Raw genomic sequence first — 23807 nt, forward strand, 5'->3', positions numbered from 1 at the left:
CACTGTATGCCAGGCAAGTTCAGTGACGAAGTCATGAATTGACAATTACCTTTCTTTTAATTGTTATTATATGTAGTCTAGTTTAGTAATGTGTAGCTTTAGTTTACTAGGAATTGTATTCATGTAATAGTATGTTCTTGTATTATTAACGTATAAGGAAAGGGGATATGTTGTAATGGGAATGTTGAGTCATGGAGTTGCCATAGTCCTTAATGGAATCATTTGAGGGTTCCAAAAGCCTGTGATATGTCAGTTGGAGGGAAACAGGCGACGGAGCCTCACGTCTTCTTGTTTGCGCAATAAATAAGGATGAATGAAGGAACTGTTTGAGACTACATTATTACCACACATGCATTAGATAATGATATTGCAAAGCTACACATGAGCTAGAAAACCACCCTGTGGAAGCTTGTCCAGCTGATATTAGTCTTCAGAGTGCATACATGCCAACAGACCCAATTCAAGCAGGATACTCTGATTTTTTTAAAGCCGAAAATGGCTTTATTTTTGCTGTTTCCCCCTGAAATTGCTTGTTTCAATGTTAGTTAATGGGGAAAATAAATTTCCCAGATGTTTTCGATATCTCCTTTACTGTTCCAAAATATTGGCATGTATGAGAGCATGAACTCTTAACCAGGTGGGCATTTGCACCATGCTTATACTTTGTGACGCCAATGTGGTTGGTCTGGTCTTGCTCATTGGGTAACTAAGCCAGGTGATTTCCTCTCACCTTTGCAGCCCGTGCAAATTCTAAGTTAACCCCCATGTTCCTGTCAAGCTCCCTCCCCTTCACAAATTTATAACCATGATGAAAATGGGCTCATTTGTTAACATATTCTTATTACATGGGCCTGATTGCTTTTTTGTTTCTTGTTATAGTAGCTCTCAAAATGTCACACACAAAGCACTGAAATGTCACACATAATTAAATGGAAAGCTTGGCAGCTATGGCTGTTCTAGTTTGCAAACATTCTGCTACTCATAACTCTCTTTATGGTTTACAACACACTCCTCGTGTATCCTGAGATCATTTGGATCAAAACTGTTGAACACAGGTGGAGGTCAACTAAACTACTGGAGTGTGATTTAAAGGCAATTAATAGAGCCTGCGCTTATTTAGGCCATTACGTGGGCCGTAGACATTTCTTCAACAAATCTAGTTACTTGTGTTCATTTAATACCAGGGCCGGCTTTCTCACTGGTGGCGCCCAGTGCGACAATGTTTTGTGGCGCCCCCAATGACCACCTCAGTCACGGATACTCTCACTACCACCCTTTAACAGTCTCCATAACCTCTCTCTCAGATGCATTTAATTAATTTGATAGCGTCACCCATGAAAGTGAAGGGTGTCAAAGCATTTTAGATAACACACGCATTACACAGAGACAATCAATCGTAGGTCTGTAAATCAGTGTATAGCAAATGTTGCAGAGTACTTGGTCTGGAGAAGCATAAACTCTGAATTTAAAATGTAACACAATGGATTGGGGCTCTCTTTAATAGCAAGAACTGATTTGTACCCAAAATGAACCCTTTTTGCAACATTACAATAATGAAAGTCTGGGGAAAAAATCCATAGCTCTAATTTATACCTTGAAGTCTGCAGGCAGTTCTTTGATGACAGTTAATAGCTCACTGTAAACTGCAACTAACAAAAGGAAGTCTCTGACAAAAGCAGTAACCCACTGACCTGTTTATGTTACATTCACTTTGTTATCTACATGGTACATGTTATTTGCAGCAGGCATATTAACCCTCTGCGCTACCTTCAAAACTTCCACGAGTCAAAACTTTTACTAAGACAAATCTCCGATCTTGCCTGGAAGAACATTAATCACTGGAGTTTTCTTGACATTTTAATTGTTGACTGAAAATTGCTTGAGGCCAGGCGCCCCAATGGGAAGTCAGCACCCGGTGCGGTGGCACCGGTCGCACCGCCCTAAAGCCGGCCCTGTTTAATACTGTTTATAAATACCTTATGGGTTGTAGTTTAAGATGGTGGAACGAAAAATAATCTTGGTTTGTATGCTTAAATTGTATTTGTGCTAATTTCCCCAAAAAGCCAGAGTGACAAGACAAGCAAAGCTTGTATTAAGATCTGCAAAACAGTCTCTCAGTGATTAAAAGACCCATACAAAGGTTCATTATGCCAACATTTTAGGACAGGGACGTGGGAGATTTAAAATAAAAAAAAATCGGAAGAACGAAAATTTCCCATTGGCTTTTATTGTAGAAAATGCAATTTCAGGCGGGCGACAGCTAAAATGAAGCCATTTTTGGTTTGAAAAATCGGTAGTCCACCGCCTGAATCGGGTCTATTGACATGTATGATAATGGTTGCGGGCGGGAAAGAGAAGTTTCGTGGCTCAGTTTGCTGCCTCGGCTTCTCTTCTCCAAGTTACCTGCACCTTTCCAAGATGGCCCGCGCGGAAGAGGAATCAGTTTCAGCCGAGCCCGCCGCCATCTTGGAATAATCACTTTCATTTTGTAACAACGTGTCCTCTTTCTATGCCCAATACCATGTTTTCCTTGGGCTGCTTCAGGCACACGAGGCAGAGTTAAAAACAACCTTGGTGACGCCGGTTCTGGTTAGTACCTGCTTGTCTTTCAACCTCTCAACCCCGGTGTGCCCCCTCTCCAACAACTTCGGTAGTGTTCCGAGTCCGCTGCAGCCTTGGGGGTCCCCTCGTCCCGGTATGAACCAGCAGCACCAGGGTCCGACCTCCCTGCCCCTCCGTACAGCCTCAGTGCCCCTTTACCCGCACCCCCTCAGCCTCGTCATTCCCGCGCGCCCTCCACGGACCGACCCAGCGTCAGTGGTGCTTTGAAACCCTTTCCCAGCCTCCCGATCTCCCTGCAGGTACTGTGGTCCATAGACCTCATTCCAGCCTCGGCTCTCCTCCGAGCTCCTCAGTAGCTACTGGTCTTCTCCGAGCCCGTCCGCAGCATCTGGGCTTCTCCGAGCCCGTCCGCAGCATCCTGGCTTAACCGAACCTCTTTGCTGGCCTCACTTGCAACCCGAGTCCCCTGCAGCCCTCCATTAGCTTTTCTTCTCTCTCCCCCCCCCCCCCCTCCCCCTCCCCCTTCTTCAAGGGCTCACCTACAGTCCGTTTAACCCCCAGCCCGTCCTAGAGCTGTCCAGTGCCACCTCCAGGCCCAGAGGCGTCAAGTTCTTATACAGCACTTCGTTGCCATCTGGGAAATTTTCTATTTTGCATCAGGTGCTGCATGTGAACTCTTTATTTAACATACCTTTACGCTGCTCCCTGCGATTTTATTTTGTTCTGGGCTGCTACTTCTGCATTGCTTTAGGAGTGCGTTTAGTCGCCTCGATTACACTGCACATGCTGCTCCCTATTTACTGTTTATCCGTACGTGTACCTGTGAATCGATTTACCGTGGACCTTGCTTGCTACCCATGAATTGTTATAATTTACATAACGGTGCAACAAGAGAATTGTTTACGTTACGTGGTCTGTCCTCGTCTTGCTGCTACTTAGGAATTGTTTTAGTTTGTATTTACTGGCTTACATGTTGCTCACTCTAATACGGATCGCTACAACTAGTGATACTCTTCCTTTGTGAGCTGTGCATTCAGCACAACATGATGTCCGCTCTCAGGGAGTACCATGAAATTACCCTTCCCACCTATAATCAACTCAGATGAGCACATTTTTGCCACTCAGGAATGACCCCTACACATTCATACAGGTCCCATCACTACACCTGCAAGTACCAAGGCTCACATATATCCTTGCTACTGGCTTGAGCCTCTAACCCAAGCCCTCTGTTTAACACTGCTTTGCAACCACTCTACATGTTACACCAAGTCAAATCCTTTAGCATCCTGATAAAACAAGTATTTGCAATGCAATAGGTCTTGCACTTGTTAAAGTTAGAGCTGTTGGTGTTGGAAATGATATTTTTATTGCAGTGGAGTAATTAGATTTGCATAGCGTTATTGCCATTGGTATAGAAATGCTAGATGGCAAAACATTGTCATTTTCAGTGTGAACAGCTGTAACTTTATTAAATGCAATACCTATACTTGAACAGCGTCCATAACTTCTTCCACTTATACTATTTGAGTAAAAGTAACCTTGCCTATACTTGAACAGCGTCCATAGTTTCTTCCACTCATACTATTTGAGTAAAAGTAACCTTGTTTTAGATAAGCAGCTAAAACATGTCCCTGCTTGCTGGCAAGCAGGCCAGAGGCTTTGTCAATGCTCAGTTATAGGGGAGTAGTGTGTAAAAAAACATAAAGGGAAATAACTTTTTCTCATAAGGCCTTATTTTGATTGTGCATGTTACTGCTGGTCTACTTTTTGTAAGAGTGAGAGGTGACAGGATTGAGGAAGGGGATGGATTACAGAAAGTGCAAAGAAGGAGCAGCAGGAAAAATAAACATTTCAGAGAAGCAGAAAGTCGCTCATCACACATACATGCCCGTGGCGAATGGAGCGCCCCCTAATCTCTTGTAAGGGCTCAAAAATTAACATATTGGCTTTATACCTCACATGATAACTAGGTAACTTAGTGTGAAGTGCGATATATTAAAAACAATTAATCAGTTGATCAAAGTTAGATTTATGTGGATTTTTGTCTTGGAAACGTATAACAAGTCAAATTAACAGCTGAATCATACACAGAAAAACTAACATTACAAGACTGTGCAAACAAAACAAGTACGAAAATTACAAGACAAAGAGAGTGCCACTGAAGTGGTCTGTCACCAAAATCGTGTTTCAAGTTAAACTTCATGATAATTTCTGAACCAGTGGAACCATCGAGAGAGAATACTAAGCCCGCATGTCAAGGTCACTTGCAACTATTTTGCAAGGTATGCAGTTACGAGATGAGTGGCGGGCGCGTCACTCAACTAAATGAGAATTCTCCTGTTACACGCCTGCTGCGAACACGTTTACTCAAATTGACAACTGTTGCCTCTCCCCGGGTCTCTGCTAATAAGGAGGATGTCTCCTATTTAACTAAGTATATCTCTGACCATGCCCCGCTGCTGTTAACTCTGAGAAGTGGGCCGGGACAACCAGCCATTCCCTTATGGCGAAGGCGCTTGCAAACCCCCCCATATGCACAGGTGGTTACGGAGGCTCTGGACCATTAATTTAGGGAAAACTGGGGATCAACGGCCAGTAGGTCCATGTAGTGGGAAGCCTTGAAGGTGGTTCTTAGGGGGATATGTATGCGGACCACGTTTGGGGTCCAGCACCAGCTTAGCAGAGATATTACTGCCTTGGAAGCTCAACTGAAAACCCTGGATGATGCTCTTTATAAGGCGCCTTCGAACCCGGACGAATGGACACGGGTTGCGGACAGTTGCTTGAGGCCTGGTCTAGGTTAGAGAAACATCAATATACTACCTATAGACAAAGATTACACATGGAATGGGATAGGACTGGAGCACTCTTAGCACGACTGCTCAGGACAGAGATGGAGCATGTGCCCATTCTGCAGCTCAGAACTATCGATGGGAACATTATATACACGCAGGATGCGATTCTTAAGGAATTCGTGGCTCACCTGAAACGCACTTGTACAACTGTTACTCACGCCGGGCCGCATGCAATGCAGGTGTTTTTAGATGGGATAACGCTTCTGACGCTGGGGGAGGAGGAAGCTGAGGCCCTTGGGGCTCCAATAACCAAGGATGAAGTCCTCCTGACTGTAATCAAAGGGCTGAAGTCAGAGAGGTGCCCTGGGAGTGATGGGTTCCCAGTGTAGTTGTATAAAAAATTTGCTCCGCGGCTGGTGGATCATCTCTTACAGGTATTTAATGAGGCTTTGTCCTGGGGGGCACTCCCTACCACCATGATGGAGGTGTTGGTGTCTATGATCCCCATACCGGATAGAGATCCTCTTACAGACACATCTCTCTCCTGAACACCGACGAAAAGATACTGAGTGGTGTGCTGGTGCCACGTCTCGCCGTATGTGGTCTGATTGGTCCACCCGGACCAGGCTGGCTTCGTTCCGGCGCGAAACACCACATTTAATTTGCGTAGACTTGCGCACATATGGCAAGCACTCATCTGCGTGAGGAGGATTGGGCCTTATGTCTCCTAGATATACAGCAGGCCTTTGATTCCGTTGAATGGAAGTACTTGTGGGAAGTCCTTAGCAAGATGGGGCTGGGAGAATCATATATAGGGTGGATAAAATTATATACTGGCCCTACGCCAAGGGTGCGCCTGCATAATCAAGTGTCTGATGGGCTCAAGTTCCTAAGGGGTATACCCGACAGGGCTGCCCCCTGTCGCCGCTTCTGTTCGCCCTCGCGATGGAGCCTCTGGCAATTACCCTTCGAACTGGGATGCAGGATTGGGGAATTCAGTTGGGAGCTAATACGCATGCGGTGTCCATGTAAGTCGATGATACGTTGGTGTATCTTTGCCAGTCTGAGGAGTCGGTCCCTGTGCTGTTAGACGTATTGGCCAACTTTGGAGGGCTTTCGGGACTGCAGCTTGACCCAGGGAAGTCTAAGCTCTTCCCCATGGGATGTCTAACCTAGCGGGGAGGTCTGTGAATATGAGCTGGGTCAGGGATGAAGTGCGTTATTTGGGGATTAGGCTGGCGCATACAGGGGACGACTATTTGGAACGCAATATGGGGAGATGTGTGAAGGGCATCCAAAAATCGTTTGCGATTTGGCGTGAGTTGCCGCTTTCCCTGATGGGTAAGGTTGCATTGACCAAAATGGTGATTCTTCTCCGCTGTCTGTATGTGATGCAAAATTCACTTTATCAAATACCACAGGCGTATTTTCGACACCTGGACCAACTGTTGTTGGAGCTGCTGTGGGGAGCTAAAAGAAAGAGGGCGAGACTGGACACATTACAGAGGACATGGGACCAGGGGGGGACTCGAGGTGCCTCGACTGGATCTTTATTATATGACAGCGCAGCTGCGACATACTGTGAAGTGGTTTGATGACCACGATAATTGGGAAAAGCAGTTACTGTCTGGTACACATCGGGGAATTCCCCTCCCTGAACTTTGTATGTTGGACTGGAGGGTTCCGGATCGGCTTCCATACATTCAACATGTAGCCACGACATGGTAGGTAGCACTTAAAACTGTGGTGAAAAGGGCACCTTATGCTCCGGACGCACCACTATGGGTGGTGGTACCATTTAAACGGATAGGTTGTAACATGTCCGTTACTAAGTGGACGGAGGGGGGATGCTGTGTGCTGGGGGCCCTATACTCTAACCAACAGTTCCTTACCAGGGAGGAGGCAGAGTCCGCGTTAGGGTTGGGGAAAGGACAATACCTTCAATACGGAAAAATATCAGCGGTAACCCGTGAGTTGTGGCCGATGTTCCCACGGGAGCCTCCCATCTCGTCTACCCTTCAGGCACTTGTGACCTTGACGGGAGGGCATAAATTACTCTGGCATATTTATCGGCATATTTATCGGGCACTTAGGGACGATACTCCGGCTTTCCCCCTTTTGGCTCCGGTCAAGTGGGACGGCGCGCTCACGATGTGGGAAAGTGAAGCTTATTGCAGCCGCAGCGCAAAATACGTTCCACCTGCAAAATCCGGGAACATGGTTTGGCCCAAGAGCGCACTGCCGCCATACGTGCGTACTTATACACGTCATAAGTGCGTTCACAGGCGTAGTCTCCATTACTGGCATACGCATACGGCACGCATACGCAGCTCTGGCCGTTTGAGGCGCGTTACTGCTGCCCGCCGTGTTCTGCCGTGCCTCGTAGGACCCTCTTCCCAAGTAAGGTAAGTAAGTTAGACTAGGGCCGTTGGTGTTGGAGCTGGCATGGGAGGGATTCTTGTGTGGTCCGTTCAGTCTGTTGCAGGATTACAGCAGTGATACTTAACTAACCCAAGAAGCCAGAGAGAAGGACTTGGCTTGGATTATTTTATGTCTGATTTCTTTAACGGGCTCCGTGGAGCCAGCCTTTTTACAGTAAAAATAATGCTGGTGATACGGGTGTTAAACAGGTTGGGCAGAAGATCGGCATGGCATTTGATTAATTATTAAAGAAATCATAAAAGCGCCTTAATCATGATTTCATTGGTCACTTTGAACTTGGCTGAACTAAAGTAAAAACTCAATGAGCAACTCAATGCTTATCCATTATTGGGGGCTTTGACGTTTGTTTATTCCGGGAGACTTGGTCAACAGAATTGGTTTTTATTAATGTATTTAATGCAAGAGCGCTCCCGCCTAACAATTCGGGGAGGGCAGCGTTGGCATGATGATTTTGGTCAAGAAGAGACTGATATGCCTGGGCTGCATCCGTAAGATATTGAGTATTGACTTCCCTGATTTAATGGATTTACATTTCTGACTGGCTTCAATTTGGTGATACTGAATACCTGTGTATGCCAGGTACAACCTAGTAATGATTCACCGATTGTAACGCAATTTAATGCGCTGATTACTCAGTTCCAATAGAAAGACAAAATACTAGTATGCTGGTGATACTACTATAAATCAAATGCCGTGCCGATCTTCTGCCCAACCTCCGTTTTTTATTTGAACTAGATTTTAAATACTGACAAGATTGTGTAAAACAGTACAGGTGTAAAATCCAGTTCAAGTATAAAATGGAGGTTGGCCAGAAAACCGGCATGGCATTTGATTGGGATTACTTGGTGCCTAACTGCGTAGTTTCAGCGTGTGTGCGCCTAAAGAGCTGGCCTTTATTGCTGTGTTTGAAATCTGTACCGTAGTCTTACCAACTTTCATTTCCTCCCCCGACCACAGGTGAAAGAGTCAGTTAACCGTGAGAGGTTTTTCGTCATTCATTACCTGGCTTTGATTGAAAAAGGCAAATCGCAGAGATTCATATAACTGTTTTCAAAGCCACGGGGTGCTATATCGAGATTTTGCTTTTCTAAAGCTATGTGTGCAGCATCTCAAAGTAGCGCCTTACTGCTCTTAATAGTAGTATCACCACCATTATTTTTACAGTAAAAAGGCAGGCTCCACGGAGCTTGTTAAAGAAATCATAAGTCTTCTCACGATTGCTTTAAGGAGCTCTGTGAAGCCCGCCTTTTTAGTGTAAAAATAATGCTGGTGATACTTAGTCATTACAACAGACCAAACTCAATGTTCCATTTTCACAGAGCGGGTCTCAGTACCACCAAGCATTGGCATAGCCAATAGGTCTCACTTTGGGGACCTTATAAGTGTTTAGCCATGCAACAGTTGCATAACTAAATACTTATAAGGTCCCAAAAGCGAGACCTATTGGCTATGCCAATGCTTGTTTCTGTTTATTACTGCTCTGTAGTAATGGCGGCGATCGGGTGCCACCATTACTACATACAAGTAATAAACAGGAAAAAAAAACGGGCTCAGGAAGAACATCAAAGCGGCCGCGAAAGTGAGGCGCCCACGCACATGCACTGTAGCTCTAGGCAACAGTGGTAGCACTTTTTTGAGCCCTCACAAAAAGTCTCGCCAGACCAGCGCATGCGCTGGGTCAGGCGAGACCTAACAAATGAGAAACTGTAAAAGCAGGTGCTGTCCATACACAGAGACAAGTGTACAGAGGGTAGCAAAGAAAAGGAAGCAGGTGGAAAGAACTGAAGATCAAGGTGATAGAAAAGAAGGAAACATGAAAGTAAGGAAATATAACACAGTGTGACAGAAGACATGACAAATTCAAAGACGAGACCAAGAGAAGCAAGGACATTCAGTATGCACACACCAGAAGTCAACATTGTAAAAGGGGAAATTTATTTACACAGATTTCTATAGCAGAGAATATGTATATTGGGTTTCAGAGCACTGTACAATATGCTGCATATGGTTAACGTTTGGGAAGAAAGGAATTAATTAGAAAAAATGTTTTAAGGAAGGAATTCAATTAACTTCCACAAACAGAGAACATTCAACCAGGCCATCGCATGATGGAAGGTTTGTCAGCATCAGGACACTGAACTGTTTTCCCCCTGAAAGATCCATTCACAAAACAATAATTGCAGAAACTTCTAAACAAGACGGAAAAAAAGAGAAAGGGAACATATGCCCAGGAAGGGACAGAGTTGTAGGAGGGAGCGAGAGGACGACGAAGCACTGTCCTGGGAGGAAGGGAGCCAGCCAGCCTGGGAGACCGTTAAAGTGAGCGCCTGTGAACCCTGTGATTATTTCAACGACATTTTCATTAACCGTGTGTGATTTCATTACACGAGTCATTATGTGGTTGATTGTACGTGGAGTTGTATCTTGTTCCTCTCTGTATGTGCCTGCTGCCGGGAGGGCTTCCACCGGAGGCGCTGGGTGGGCGTGGCTGTTGTTACCCGCCAGCTCACCGCGCGCTGCCGCTGCTGATTACAGTAATTAGAGCGCGGCCGTCGCAGCGCCAGGATACGGTGAATGGGTTGATGAGGAAGAGGCGCGCGCTCTTGGGCGCCACCAGGAGATGCAGTTCCCCCACACACACCAATCTCATTTCGATTGATACCCTTGGAGGAAGGTTTTATTTATTTGAAGAATATTGTTTTTAATAAAGCCTACATTGCCCAATGGTGTCAAAGCGGTTTAGTAGAAGAAAAAACCCCGCAATTCTTGGTAGGGGCGGGTGAAACATTACCCCAGAAAGCAATGCGTGCGATATTCCCCCTTAGAGAATCTTTTTCAGATTCAATCAGCCTGGTGGTTGTGGCAGCTTTTTAGAGACTTTTTGACAGGGTGAGATAGCGGAACTGAAGCATAACTCGCTTTCGCGTTACAGATACAAACACCCAGCTTTAGAGCGTCTGTATGAGGTGAACAAAAAATCTTCGAATAGATTTAAGCGAGGGGTTATATGTGCTCCAAGCGTGGATAGAGTATAATATAGGGTCGTATCATTGGTGTGGAAATGAGCCACTGATAGAAGGGCGAAAAGAAACGGAGGGCCACAGAGCAGGGTACAGCAGCACAAAGAGAAGCCTTGCTCAGTAATAGAGTGTGGATGGAACAGGAGTTGTTTATTTCTGTTGAAGAAGAAGAACAAGCAGGAAGTGAGATAAGGGAGGGGGTGGCAAATGGTGATCACTTTCGCGGCCGCTTTGATGTTCTCAGTGGCCGCACGGCTCACTGAGAACATCAAAGCGGCCGCGAAAGTGATCAGGCAGGCTGCCAAATGGTGCGCGCGCCCGGCGCTCATGCACTGCATTTGGAGGCCTGAAAAGCACTAGTTTGCATTTCCAAATCCCCCGTTTACTAAAGCTCTCGCCAGAGCAGCGCTAAAGCGCTGGCTCAGGCGAGACCTAAGAAGCTACTGAAAACAGCAGCTGGCATAAGGGTTTGGGACCAGGCACACAGTTTGCATCACTGGAGCATGTGTGTGCTCTCTGTAGCATCTGCTGCCGTTTCATTGACTTACATGTGCTCCTCTGCACTTTTGCAGTGGTGTGTGTGCTCAACAGCATTTTGCAGTGGTGTGTGTGCTCCACAGCATTTGCTGAATTGGTGTGGGTGTTGTTACATTTGCTGCGATGGTGTATGTGTGTGCAGCTCTGTATTTTCAGCATTTGCATGTGTTTGTGTGAATGGTAGTGTATCTGTGTGTGCTCTCTTGTGTTTGCTTCGATGACTTGAATGTGCTCTGCTGCATTTGCTACTTCGATGTGTGTGTACTCTTAGCATTTGCAGAAATTATTTGTGCCTTGCTGCATTTGCGGCTACAGCTTGTCTCTGGTCGGCTGTATTTACAGCATTGTTGCATGCAGGCATGTGTGAGCTCTGTTATATGTGCTGTATTGGCATGTTTGTTCTCCGTTTAAATTAGATTTCATTAAAAAACTGAATGCTCTTTCTGTCTGTGCGGGGTACCAATAAGAATAATAAGTCCAAGTGGTCACCATCATCATGGGCTACTATTGCAAAATAACAGAAATAATAGATCCATCATTAGAAAGAGAATAACTTTAGTTCTTATACTTGTCTTACCTGGATGTTTTGTACTTCAGGCATATTCTGTGGAGACTGTGGATGAGACCCGCAAGAAACCTGGAAATACTTGAGCAAAGGAAAAGAAGACCAGGAACTTTACAGATAGAAAGACCTTTCTTATATATTTTTGTAAATTCTTCTCTTCTCCATCTGAATAATTAAGACGAGAGGAACTGATTTCCATCTTTCTGATTGACAATGAAGAGATTTCTAATGCCAAGTTCAAGTTCGTCTGAGCAAAGTGAAGTTGCAAGTTCTTCTGACAAAAAAGAGGACAGGAAACGAAAAGCCAAGTACAGAAAGTACGATGACAGGTATCTGGATTATGGTTTCACGTGTGTTCAGGTTAATAATGAGGAGCGTCCTCAATGTACAATCTGTTTAAAAGATTTGCCTGTGGAATCCATGCTTTCAAGTAAACTTAAGCGGCATCTTGAAAGTCTTCACCCAAATGTGGTTGGAAAGCCAAGGGAATTTTTTGTAAGAAAAGTTGCAGAAGCCAAACTACAAAAATCCACTTTCTCAAAACAAACCAAAATTAATAGTAACGCCCTCCTGTCTTCATATAAAGTGGCCCATCTAGTTGCACAGAGTAAAAAACCCCACACAATTGCAGAAGAGCTGATTTTGCCTGCTGCTGTTCAGATGGTAACAACCATGCTCGGCGAAGATGCGGGTAAACAGCTGCTGAAAGTGCCTCTTTCTAATAATACTATCAGCCGGAGGATAAATGATATGGCTGAAGATATTAACGATCAGCTCATCTGTAATCTAAGAGGCAAAGACTTTGCACTCCAGTTGGATGAGGCAACAGAAAACCACAAAGACACCCATCTTATTTGCTATGTCAGGTTTCTATACAAAAAACAAATTGTTGAGGATTTGTTGTTCTGTAAAGAAATCAAAGGTGGAACTACAGGTCATGACTTGTATACGGTTGTGGATGATTTTATGCAACAGAATCAAATTGACTGGGAGAGATGTGTTGGAGTTTGTACAGATGTGGGTCGTTCAATGGCAGGATGCTACCAAGGACTTCAAGCTCTCATACGATCTAAAGCGCCTAATGCTGTTTGGACACACTGTATAATACACAGAGAAGCACTGGCAGCAGGAAACCTCAGTGAAGAACTGCATGGTATTCTAACAATAGTCCTCAAAGTGGTAAATTATATTAAAACAAGATCAATGAAAGCAAGATTTTTTGCTAAACTGTGTGAGGACATGGGTGCCGAACACTCATGCCTCTTGTTCTACAGCAGTTCTCGGTGGCTGTCTCTCGGTAACTCCCTGCTTAGAGTGTATGAGCTGAGGAATGAAATATACTCCTATCTACACGATGATGAACATTGTTTTGCTGACAAATTTATTGATGCAGACTTTGTAATACAAATGGCTTTTCTTTCTGATCTATTTGAAAAACTGAATGCACTGAACAAGTCCTTGCAAGGCAATAATATAAACATCTTGCAACTGTCAGACAAAGTTTCAGGCTTTAAGAAGAAAGTGATCCTTTGGAAAAGCAGTGTAAGCAAAGGTGACTATAAATGTTTTCCATCATTGGACCAGTTTCTGCAGGACAATGAGATGGCGTTAAAGGAGGAACTGAGGACAGTTTTTGTTCTGTATTTGTCTCAACTGTGTTTTTACCTTGACAAATATTTTCCAGAGGATGAGGTGGAGCCAATAAAATGGGCGAGAGACCCCTTCAATGCTGAGATACCTCAGCATTTCAACAATGAGGAAGCAGAACAGCTTATTGATGTTTCAAGTGACTCAGCATTGAAAGTAAGGTTCCAGTCTCAGTCACTGCTTGAGTTCTGGTGCCAAACTGGAGATGAATACCCAATGATCAGCAAGAGAGCCCTGCATGTTTTAATCCCGTTTGCTACTTCGTACCTTTCTGAAGCTGGTTTCTCAGCAGTTGCAGTGATAAAGTCAAAATATAGGGCAAAAATTAACCTTGAAAAAGAAATGCGTGTTGCGATCTCAAAAATAACTCCAAGATTTCAGGAGCTATGTAAGGAAAAACAAGCACATCATTCTCACTAGGATTTTTAAGGTAAATTCGGACTCTGTTGTTTTTCCTGTTCATTGAAAAAGATATTTTATTATACAGAAGTTTTTAAACTATTGTTTGGTTAATAAAAAGTTGCATGGAAACATAACGAGTTTTTATTAAACAATTGGTATCTTCTTATTTTGTTACAAATATGATTATAATGCCTTCATTGCATCCCAATTAATTTAAGGAAGGCAACAAGAAGTACTCCCGAGGTCGGGCTTACATCACCCTCCCACCGGTTAAAAAAAAATGGTGGGGAGCCACGGCCAACTGCCAATTCGGTCAAGGGAGCCACAAGTCAAAAAAGTTTGTGAACCACTGCCATAATGGTATTTGAGTGGAGGAAGGTACATGCAGGGGTCAAGCAAATTAGTTCTAACCCTAGGTTTAAACGTACACAGTACAACATCGTGCACCAACAAAATATATCCGGAATGTCTGGCACACTGTCCTAGATGTGGTTTTCAAGACGCCCACTTCCTACATATGCTTTGGGATTGTACTGGTCTGGTAGTTTATTGGAGGTCAGTAATGGATAGTTTATAAGTGATTACAGGGTGGCAGATACCCCCACACCGTTCGGGAGATACTACTGGGTCTCCTCCCTAGCCCAAAAGGAAAAAAGCTCACAAAGAAATGTTTGCAGCTGGGGCTGGTGCTAGCCAAGCAGAGGGTTGCAATTAGATGTATGAGTCCGACACCCCCTACGGTGGCAAACTGGGCCAAAGATCTGCGGGAGTGGGCGGTGGCAGTGTTGATATGTTTAGCGACCTGGGAGGGGGAGTATTGGGTTATGGTTTGGTTTTTGTTAGATTATCATTGGTCTGTCCAGATCCAGTAATTTAACTCTACATATGTGATATGGAATAAAATTATTTTTTTGCACGGAATGTGTAAATATCAATGTCATGGCTCCTGTGATGTATAACTGTTGCCATACTTTTGTTGTGATTCTGGAGGTTATTAAATGCAATTAAAAAATATAATTAAAAAAAAGATAATTTCTGAACCATTAAAGTCACAATTAATACTTCGTAAAGAAAAACATATTGTTGGTATCCTTAATTAATTTGCCCATACATGCCATTTAACAAAGAAACGCAGGGTGCTGGGTTCATGAGGTAGCATAATTATCACTTCTATTATTTCCTTCTGCTTGATACTGCTTGTGTTATTGATATTGAGCACGTGTCTCGATGGTAACTATTATCGTCGTGCGGCAAGTGAGCACAATAACTTTGAGAGGAAACTGTGGTGGGGGTTGAAGGAACACGATGAGGCATATTTTGACTGAAAAATAAATGCAGCTCTTGGTGGAACAAACTATTTGTAACTTCTAGCGGTCGTCTCTGCTGGTCCCGTTCTTGGATGCATTTATAAATCGCGAAAAGTATGGACCTGTAGGAAGAGAGTGCGATGACTTAAACCCTCCGGGTTGCTGGCAGATGTAATTCTAGTCGGAGTGGCTTGAGTTATTGATTGGTGTTGAGTAAATGGGTTTCGAAAGTTCAAGGGTAATGCCTATGTACTATAGAGACTGTACAGAAGTTGGTCACTCCACATACGTGTTGAGTCTGGGGCATAATATGAATGTGAGAACTGAAGGGCGATTGCTTGTAACTGGCAACGATCATTCAGGTGGCAAAGCCAAAATGTGTTCTGGAATGTTAAGTCACAAAGGAGCAAAGTGTGAATAAAATTAAAAGATGTTGTGAAACTCGGAGATTGTCATTGGATAGTACCATGTTGAATCATAGGATTAGGCGCAGTTCTTCGTGTTGTATTTATGATATTCTGATTCAATCGGCAGCGAGGAGCAGAGCGGAAACGGATTGCCCTAAACACCACAAAGTGAATAGGTGTGGTGCACTGTGCTTTGTGCACTAGTATGCTGACCGCGTTTTGAGCTGCGCAGACTGACACATAACAGAAGAAAAAAAACGTTATTGAAAGTAAAACTGAAAAAATAAAAAGTGGAGGGGAGTGAAGAGCTGGCGAGCGAGGAAGAGGCAGACAGCCTGCATGTTCCAGGGCTATATTTGCAAGTTTAACACTTTTCCGAAGTGGTCCCCAAAGGAATAAATAAACAGCTGCATCGTAAGGGAACTGTAGTTGGCCAGTGCTCCCAAGCGGAAGGCGGAAATTATGTATTGGACTGCCAACCAATAAGGACACACCAAAGAAGTCCGATGCATACATGAACAATGGTAAGCAGGAGGCTGAATTTTCCTCTGTAGATTGATCACCACAGGTCTTGCAGACAGCGTATGCACGCTGCCCAGGCTTGACCTAAAGAAAAGATCTTGGAGCCCACCCATTACTTACAGTTGCTTGGCTTTGTCACTCTCATTTCCTTGCTTGTCATTCATTAGTGCCTCCTGGTTCCACTTCCTTTGTTTGGTCATTTTGTGGACCAAGTACAGTCTCCTGTCTGGGACCAGTGCCCTTTCACTGGCTATGTGCTTCGAGAGGTACTTTAAAAATATTTTTAGGTCTCGCCTGAGCCAGCGCATGCGTTGCTCTGCGAGACATTTAGTAAGCGGGGTTTTCGAAGTGCTACCACACGCTGTTGCTGGCCTTGCGTGCACGTGCGCAGCCGCCAGCTTTTAGCACCATCTGGAACGCGATTGCTTTCACTTTTGCCGCACCACTTGCGTGCTTGCCGTCGCGCGCGCGCACCCCTGCCTTCACTTTTGCCGTCGCGCGCACCACTTGCATCCTTTTTTTTCTTTTCACGTGCTTTTCTCATTGGATGACTTGCCCTTGCCCAAGCTAGTGAGCCTTATGTCGCGCTGAAAAAAACAGGAAGACTTGGTGGTCTGTGGATGAGGGATCGCTACAGGTGAGAAGACATTCTCCAGGCAGATTTAGTGTAATCAGATTGTGTTATAGCCGAGGCCCAGTACGAGCGGAGGATTGTGGTTACACTGATGGCCACAAGCACCTGCTTTATACCCACGTGACAACCTACAGGATAGCATGTGTAGAGACAGTCTTTCCTTGGCGGTTGCCATCTTAGGTTGGGAAAACCAGCAATGATATAACCGGTGATCTAAACCACGATGGTGGTGCCGCCTCTTCACAGGTTGGAGTGATCTTGCAATTCTGATATAAATTAACCCTTGTATTCTTCTAGCAGTTGGCATCGCTCGACGTAGAGAAGTAGCTTTGCTATGGTTGCTTTAGTATATATAGGTGACTGAATCTGTGATTGAAACGATTGGCAAGCGTAACGCTTTGGTTGCAGAAACAGCCTGAAGGAATCACGGGCTGACCATGACAGGACATGAAGAATGGGTTTTCAGGTGGTTGTGCACATTTTCAAATTGCATAATATCCGCAGGTAAGGGTTCACGAATGAGTACAATTCGTGATACACGTTCTGTGCAGGCAAGCTCAAGGTTGTATATATTCTGTAAAGGGCATTCTATGTTAGAACGCATTTTGGAGACATAAAACAGTTCTCCGTATTTACCCACATAGAGCTGTTATCTACCTCTTAAAGTCAGATGACAGCACTGCGCTTCCATACCTGTCAACTCACCCGCATTTGGGGTAGGCGTGATCCGATTTTTACTTTTTTTTCACCTGTCTGACAAAACGACTCCATAGTCTTTAATGGAGTCACACGCATTTCAAACCTATACCAGCCCCAAGAGAACTGTTCATTCACCACTTTCCCTATCAGGATCACCCTCTTAAATGCCTTACTTCGCCAGCATTTTTTAGGCCAGTGGTTGATGGGCACTTCAGAAGAGTGACTTTGGAGATACTACGTCTGTGCACTGAAGTGGTTGAGCCTTTGTTATGTATGTCTTGGACACATTGTATGCATGATGGTAGCATGAGCTGTGTCTCAAGTATTCTGGTGCTACACTATTGGTCATAATGATCTCTAGCAAGTTAAGCTTCTCTCCTCCTGTCATTCATCGCTTCCCCCTCTGACCTTATGCATATTGTGGTCAGTCTACATTCCTATCGCCTCTTCTCCCTTCCAAAAAAAATAACATGCTTTTGACTCCATCCCTGCTTCCCTACACACTCCGCTTTAACACACAAAGGACTTTAGCCAATTCAACAAGGCCCTTAATCATGTTTTCATAGGCACTGTTGCTTTCACACATACTCTCTACAACTCTGCGGTCTTGGGTCACGCCTGATGTTTGCTTGATGAAAACCTTCTTCACACACTTTTCCAGAACATCTTGTCACTACTGCCCACTGCCAAAGTTTCTCATGCACAATCAGTGATCTAGTCTCACCACACACTTGTCACTCGCCCCTCACAATCAGTAATTTAATCTGTCCACCACGTGTACTTGTCAGTCACCTTTCACTTCCAGCTAAAAAATTAGCATTATGCTTCTTTCCAAGATCATCACTGTTACGACAACTTTACTTACCACTCCACCTTCTCCATTCTTCAGTTCCACTACCTGCAACCTCTCTCCTCTGTCCTGTCTGATTCCTCTACTATTTCACATCTGGAGCTTATCCCTCAACCCAAATAAGTAAACCCATCATTTGGCCCTTTAAACTCCTTCCCCAACAAACTATTAACCCTTGGTACTGTTTTCCAAGATCCTTTTCGGTCTTCTCTTTTTTCAGTCACTCCTTCCTATCTGAAACGTAACCACCATTATTCACATCTACCGTGGTACTATCTGTACTTCTAAAAACAATGTTGCCCCTCTAACTCTCGTTCAATATCTCAGCACCCTTAAAAAAAAAGCACAACATATTTTTTACAAATTCCCAATCAGCTTACTTCACATTTCTTGGCTAGCAACCTCCTCTTACCCTTCAATTTGGGCTTTAGTGCTCTTCATTAAATTGAAACTGCACTCTCTTATGCCGCAAACTTCATCACTTTCCTCTTTCTGTACCATTGGTATTAAGATTTCTGCTCTACAGTAATTTGGCAGAACATGATCCTACTTTGGGAGTTTGTTTTCATGAGCAGATACTCTACATATGGTGCCTGATCATCAAACCTGCACCAATGACCCCCTTCACAGAACAAAGAACCAGGCAGTGGGAGATCTCTAAAAATGATGAGAGAACTTCTGCCGCCGGATGGCCAACGGCATGGCCTCCGCCTCTATTTCGGACCGGTGAAACATATATCGGGATCTAACCCACACCCTAAAAGAGGTATGTTACTTCCTTTGATGTCACAGGGGTCCAAAGGGTGTGAGAGTCACTTCAACTAACTAAAGCATTGGCATAGCCAACAGGTCTCGCCTTTGGGACCTTATAAGTGTTTAGCCATGCAACAGTTAATGTTGCACCAAGGATATTGTGCTGCATAACTAAATACTTATAAGGTCCCAAAAGTGAGACCTATTGGCTATGCCAATGCTTGTTTTATTTACCTTCTTGTACTCAATGTAAGTGCATGTGTTTGCAGTCTGTCTTTCCAGCTCTGGGACCTTGCTTACCCTGGCCTCTCCTCCACCAAAACAAATCCTGCTGTGCTGTCCCTGGTGTTGCTTGCTCCGTCCCGTCCCGTCCCCACATCAGTGCTTGTGCCCCTTCCCCCCACTCCTCAAATGTCCATGCTTTCTCCCGCCGCCTATGGTCTTGCTTTCTCATCCTTCTGCTGCCCTTTGTTTTGTGACACACACCCGCCTTTTGCCTAGTTGCTATTTTGTGCCCTGGTGGCTATGGGAGCCAGTCTAAAGAGTTGGTCGGAAAAAGGTCCAGAGAGAGGCGATGATAATCTGCGTCCTTTCCACTATTGCTAACATCGTAAAGATGTTAAAGTCTTTGAATATAGGCTGAATTCTGGGTATTTTTTTTAGGGTGAATTAAAAATGCACAATTGACACGTTTAGAAAGGCTGAATATATTGGGCCAGGCGCAGAGAGCAGATGTGTCCCCGCTGCGCTGTTTGAGAGCTCAATAAAATAGCAAAGAAAAAGTGTTACAGAAAAAGTGGCACCATTGGTTGCCATGAGATAGGCCTGCATAGTGTTAAGTGCTCATGGAAGAACAAACAGATTCTTGTTTATTGGGCACCCCCCTCACTGAGGTGCAGTCTGTCTATAAGGGATTCAAAAGAAGTCTCTAGCACACACACTTAAATCTTCCTTTCTAAATCTCTCTCACACACTTTTGCCTTGCGGCGCAGAGCCCACCACCAGTTTCTTTCTCGCTCTGATGTGCCGGTTGTCTGACAGTTCAAAACCTGCTCCTTCTCTCTGAGGTGCTTGGCTTAAGGCTCCTCTTTGAGCCACAGGTTCTGTTTTAGGAGCAGAGTGCATGCTTTCTCCCCCTGGGGTGCAGCCCGCAGGCTCTCCTCTTGCCTGTCTGAAATGCATTTGCTCTTGAGAGCAGAATACAAGAGTCCTCCCCAAATGCAGGGCACTTGTTCGCTCTCGGAAGTGTAACCTGTCTCTAGGCCTCAGGGCATACACTCCTCTATATTGTGCAGGACGCAATCCTCAAATTTGAGGCACACGATGCTGCCTCCCTCTCTGATGTGCAAGTGCTGCATCCTTCCTTGAGGTGCAGATCACATGCTCCCTCTGAGGTGCATGATTCTTCTCCCAAGGGACGTGTCACTCCTCCTTCTTTGAGGTTAAGGACGCAGTCTCTCTCTGATGTGCAGACTGACTCTGTAGTACATACACAGGTGCAGACTGCAGGCTTTTGACAGTGCTGGTTAACTGTGCTACAGGTCAGTATAAAGCACCAAAAGGTTAAAAAGCCTATGGTGTGACCAGATACTGCTTCAACATTTAAATACATTATGTAGACCCTTTTCAATGGTGATGCCGGGGTGATTACTTGGGAACAAGACGACTCCTCTTTCATTAGTGTCCCTGAATGTTCAGGCTCGCAACTCCCCTGCGAAGCGCAGGGCGATCCTTCAGTGAAAAGAGTCCGATGTCGCCCTTTTGCAAGAGACTTGCTTGACGAGGGAGGACTCCCAGAGATTACGTTCATGCTGGTTCCCTACACAATTCCATTCCAAGTACTGAAATAAATTTGGTTCGGGGGAGGCCGCAGCGTGGCCATTCTACTTTTATAAGGGCCTCGACTTTACCGTGGAAAGCAAATACACGGTTTAAGGAGATCAGAGAGGCGAGTATCAAGTGGAATTTAGGCCTACTTGTAGACACGAAAATAACTATCTATGGCCCGAATGTAAAACGAAGAACAATTCTTCTCCAACCTCTTCCCTAAAGTCTCCCACTTCACAAGAGGGGAAACTAATTCTAGGTGGAGACTTTAACATCGTACTTCAGCCTCAATTAGATGGATCTCAGTCAGGTCCTACATTCATGCCCCCACCACACCGCCCCACCTCATAGCACTTTCCAAGGCCTTATTAGGATCTCAATCTACTTGACATACAGAAATGTCAGTACACCAATGAAAAAATTTCATGTTCTTGGCGCACGTTCTGAGGGCACAGTCCTGCATTGACATCTACCTGGTATTTAGAAATCTCCCGCCCAACATCCTTGATTCAAAACTATATGTTCGAGCCTTTCTCACCATGCTCCAATTTCGCTACAGCTGTTTAAGCTACCACCCCAAGAACCGTTCCTGGTAGACTTTTTTTGCTTATTTCAATGTTACATGGTTTTTTTCTTTAGTCTGATGTATTCGTTATTAATGATACTCCGTTTGTTCACTCCTTACTTTCTCCAGAGTCATGGGAAGAACAGCTATCGGCACACTGACACCAAATTTGCGTTTCTCGCGGTACCTTAAATTGTATCCACGTCTCCTGATGTAAAGGATATGCAATCCTAGTTCTCTGTTTGGCTTTCTGCCTTTTCTTAGTTTCCGGAGATTTTCCTTAACAGAACCCTCAGATTTATATTTAGATTTTAGTTGCAGGTTTTTTTTTTGTGAACATTTTTATTAAGGTTAACAGTAGTTCACAGCCAAATACAATTAAGTAAGTCATGTTATCGGACAGTACAATTGTTTTCAGTTCCCTTGTCACAGAGAGCGCTACACATATACAAATAATTTTTTGCCATTTTTCTCCGCCCCTTAAACAGTAAAGATGTAGTGGGTTGTCCCCCCAATGTTCTTCCAACGCCTTTTAGTCACTCTGGTCCGGATCTGAGTCCTCTGGTGGAGGAGCACATATATTCCCATTGAAATTCGTTCCATCTGCCCCACACCCTCTTCCATTTTTGAGGACCGCCTCTATTAACGAAGACTGCTCTTTCTGCCACCATGGCGCTGTCTAGATCACAGCACCATTGTTTGTGAGAGGGGGCCATCTGAGCTCCCCACTGTCGAGCAATGTTCCGTTTGGCTAATGCCATACCCATGGTCTCCCAGTTTTGCTCTGCGTGGTTCAGGTCTGTTGGTTCTCACACATTGAGTAGGCATTTCCTCGGCTCGAGGGAGATCTCATGTCCACCACCTGGTGAGTGTGTCAATTATCGCCCTCCAATAGGTAGCAATGCGGGGCAGTCCCATAGCGTGTGGTAAAAGGTACCTTCGGCCCCACAGCCTCTAAGGCAAAGCGGAGACTCCGCCCTTCCTATCTTATAAAGTGTGGTCCTAGTATAGTAAGTTCTGTGCAATATTTTAAGTTGCACTAGTTTCATCCTTGATGGGATTGCTACCTCTCGCGGGGAAGCGAGGGCTTCCTGCCAGTCTTGTTCGTCCATTTCGCCTATCTTAGCTTGCCATTTCTCCCTGAGAGTCTGGGTAGGGTCTGTTTGGTTATTAATCAATTTACGATATGTTAGGGAGGTCGCTTTTTTGGTGAGGTGGTCTGTCAATAGTCGGTCCTCTAGTGGCGAGGCGTCGGTGAGGTCAGGTCCCAGGGGTACCGCCTTTGTGAGTGTGTGCTTTATTTGTATATATCTGAAGTACTCAGTCCCGGCCATTTGTTGCTTGTAGCTGGGCAAACGTCACCACTTCCCCGACCATGGAGATGCCTATTTGGTCCCACCAGGAAAATCCTTTACTGGTGTGTAGTGTACCCAACCTGGGGGTGTCCCAGAGCGGTGTATGTTTTGTCATCACTCCCTCCCCACCTAGCGCCCGCTGTGCCACTGACCAGACATGTATAATGTGTGCTGTAGGACCCATCAGTCCCTGCTTCCGTTTGTTGTCATACAGGGCTCCTATAATCCCATCTGTACCGAGAGTGTGCCTGTCCATACATAATGCAGGTTCGTCTTGTGGGGCGTGGAGCCATTGATTAATCACGATGAGTTGGGAGGCCCAGTAGTAGAACTTGATGTTGGGAAGGTCTATACCCCTGTCATACCAACTCCGAATTAGCTTACACTGCGCTATCCGTGGGGGCCTTCCCTCCCATAGGAGGTATCCCACTTCCACTTCGATTGATTTGAAGTAGGAGTCTGGAACAGGCGAAGGGGTGTTCTGTAGCGCGTATAAGAATCTGGGCAGGGCCATCATCTTGAACAGGGCTGCTCTCCCAAGTTGTGTCAAGGGGAGGGAGTGCCAACATCTCACATCACTGCGGGGTCTCTTCAGTGGGGGCAGGAGATTATGATCGTAGAACTGTGTGGGTGTGGTGTAATGTATATACCGAGATATCTAAATCCCTCCGTTGCCAGAGATATTTCTACGCGCGGGGGAGGGGGGGGGACCTTTGAGTATGTACAGTACCGACTTTGCCCAGTTAATCGTGTAGCCGGAAACTCTGCCGTATGATTCGCAGATGTCCAGCAGGCAGATAATGGACTTTCGGGGGTTCGCCATGTAAAGCAGGATGTCGTCTGCGTAGAGGGATATTCTATCTTCTCATCCCTCCGTCCAGCGCAGTCCTCGTATTGCCGGGTGTCACCTCATCCATG

General features: G+C 45.0%; 1 protein-coding gene across 3 annotated transcripts in view; it reads left to right on the forward strand.

The window, feature by feature from the left end:
- Positions 1-1422: 1422 nt before the first annotated feature.
- Positions 1423-23807, forward strand: part of LOC146830305 (zinc finger BED domain-containing protein 5-like) — a 39222-nt gene continuing 16837 nt past the window's right edge. Inside the window, exons 1-2 of one of the 3 annotated variants that reach the window (XM_085604490.1) lie at positions 2523-2589; positions 11954-13998. In XM_085604490.1, coding sequence (XP_085460616.1) covers positions 12135-13988 — 1854 coding nt within the window. In that variant the 5' untranslated portion in view covers positions 2523-2589; positions 11954-12134 and the 3' untranslated portion in view covers positions 13989-13998. Of the gene's footprint in view, positions 2590-11953; positions 13999-23807 lie in introns of those variants that run through there. The other 2 variants (XM_085604487.1, XM_085604489.1) reach the window with 2 other exon arrangements.

Source organism: Triturus cristatus, chromosome 5_1 (assembly GCF_964204655.1).
Source record: "Triturus cristatus chromosome 5_1, aTriCri1.1, whole genome shotgun sequence".
NCBI classification, from domain to species: Eukaryota; Metazoa; Chordata; class Amphibia; order Caudata; family Salamandridae; genus Triturus; species Triturus cristatus.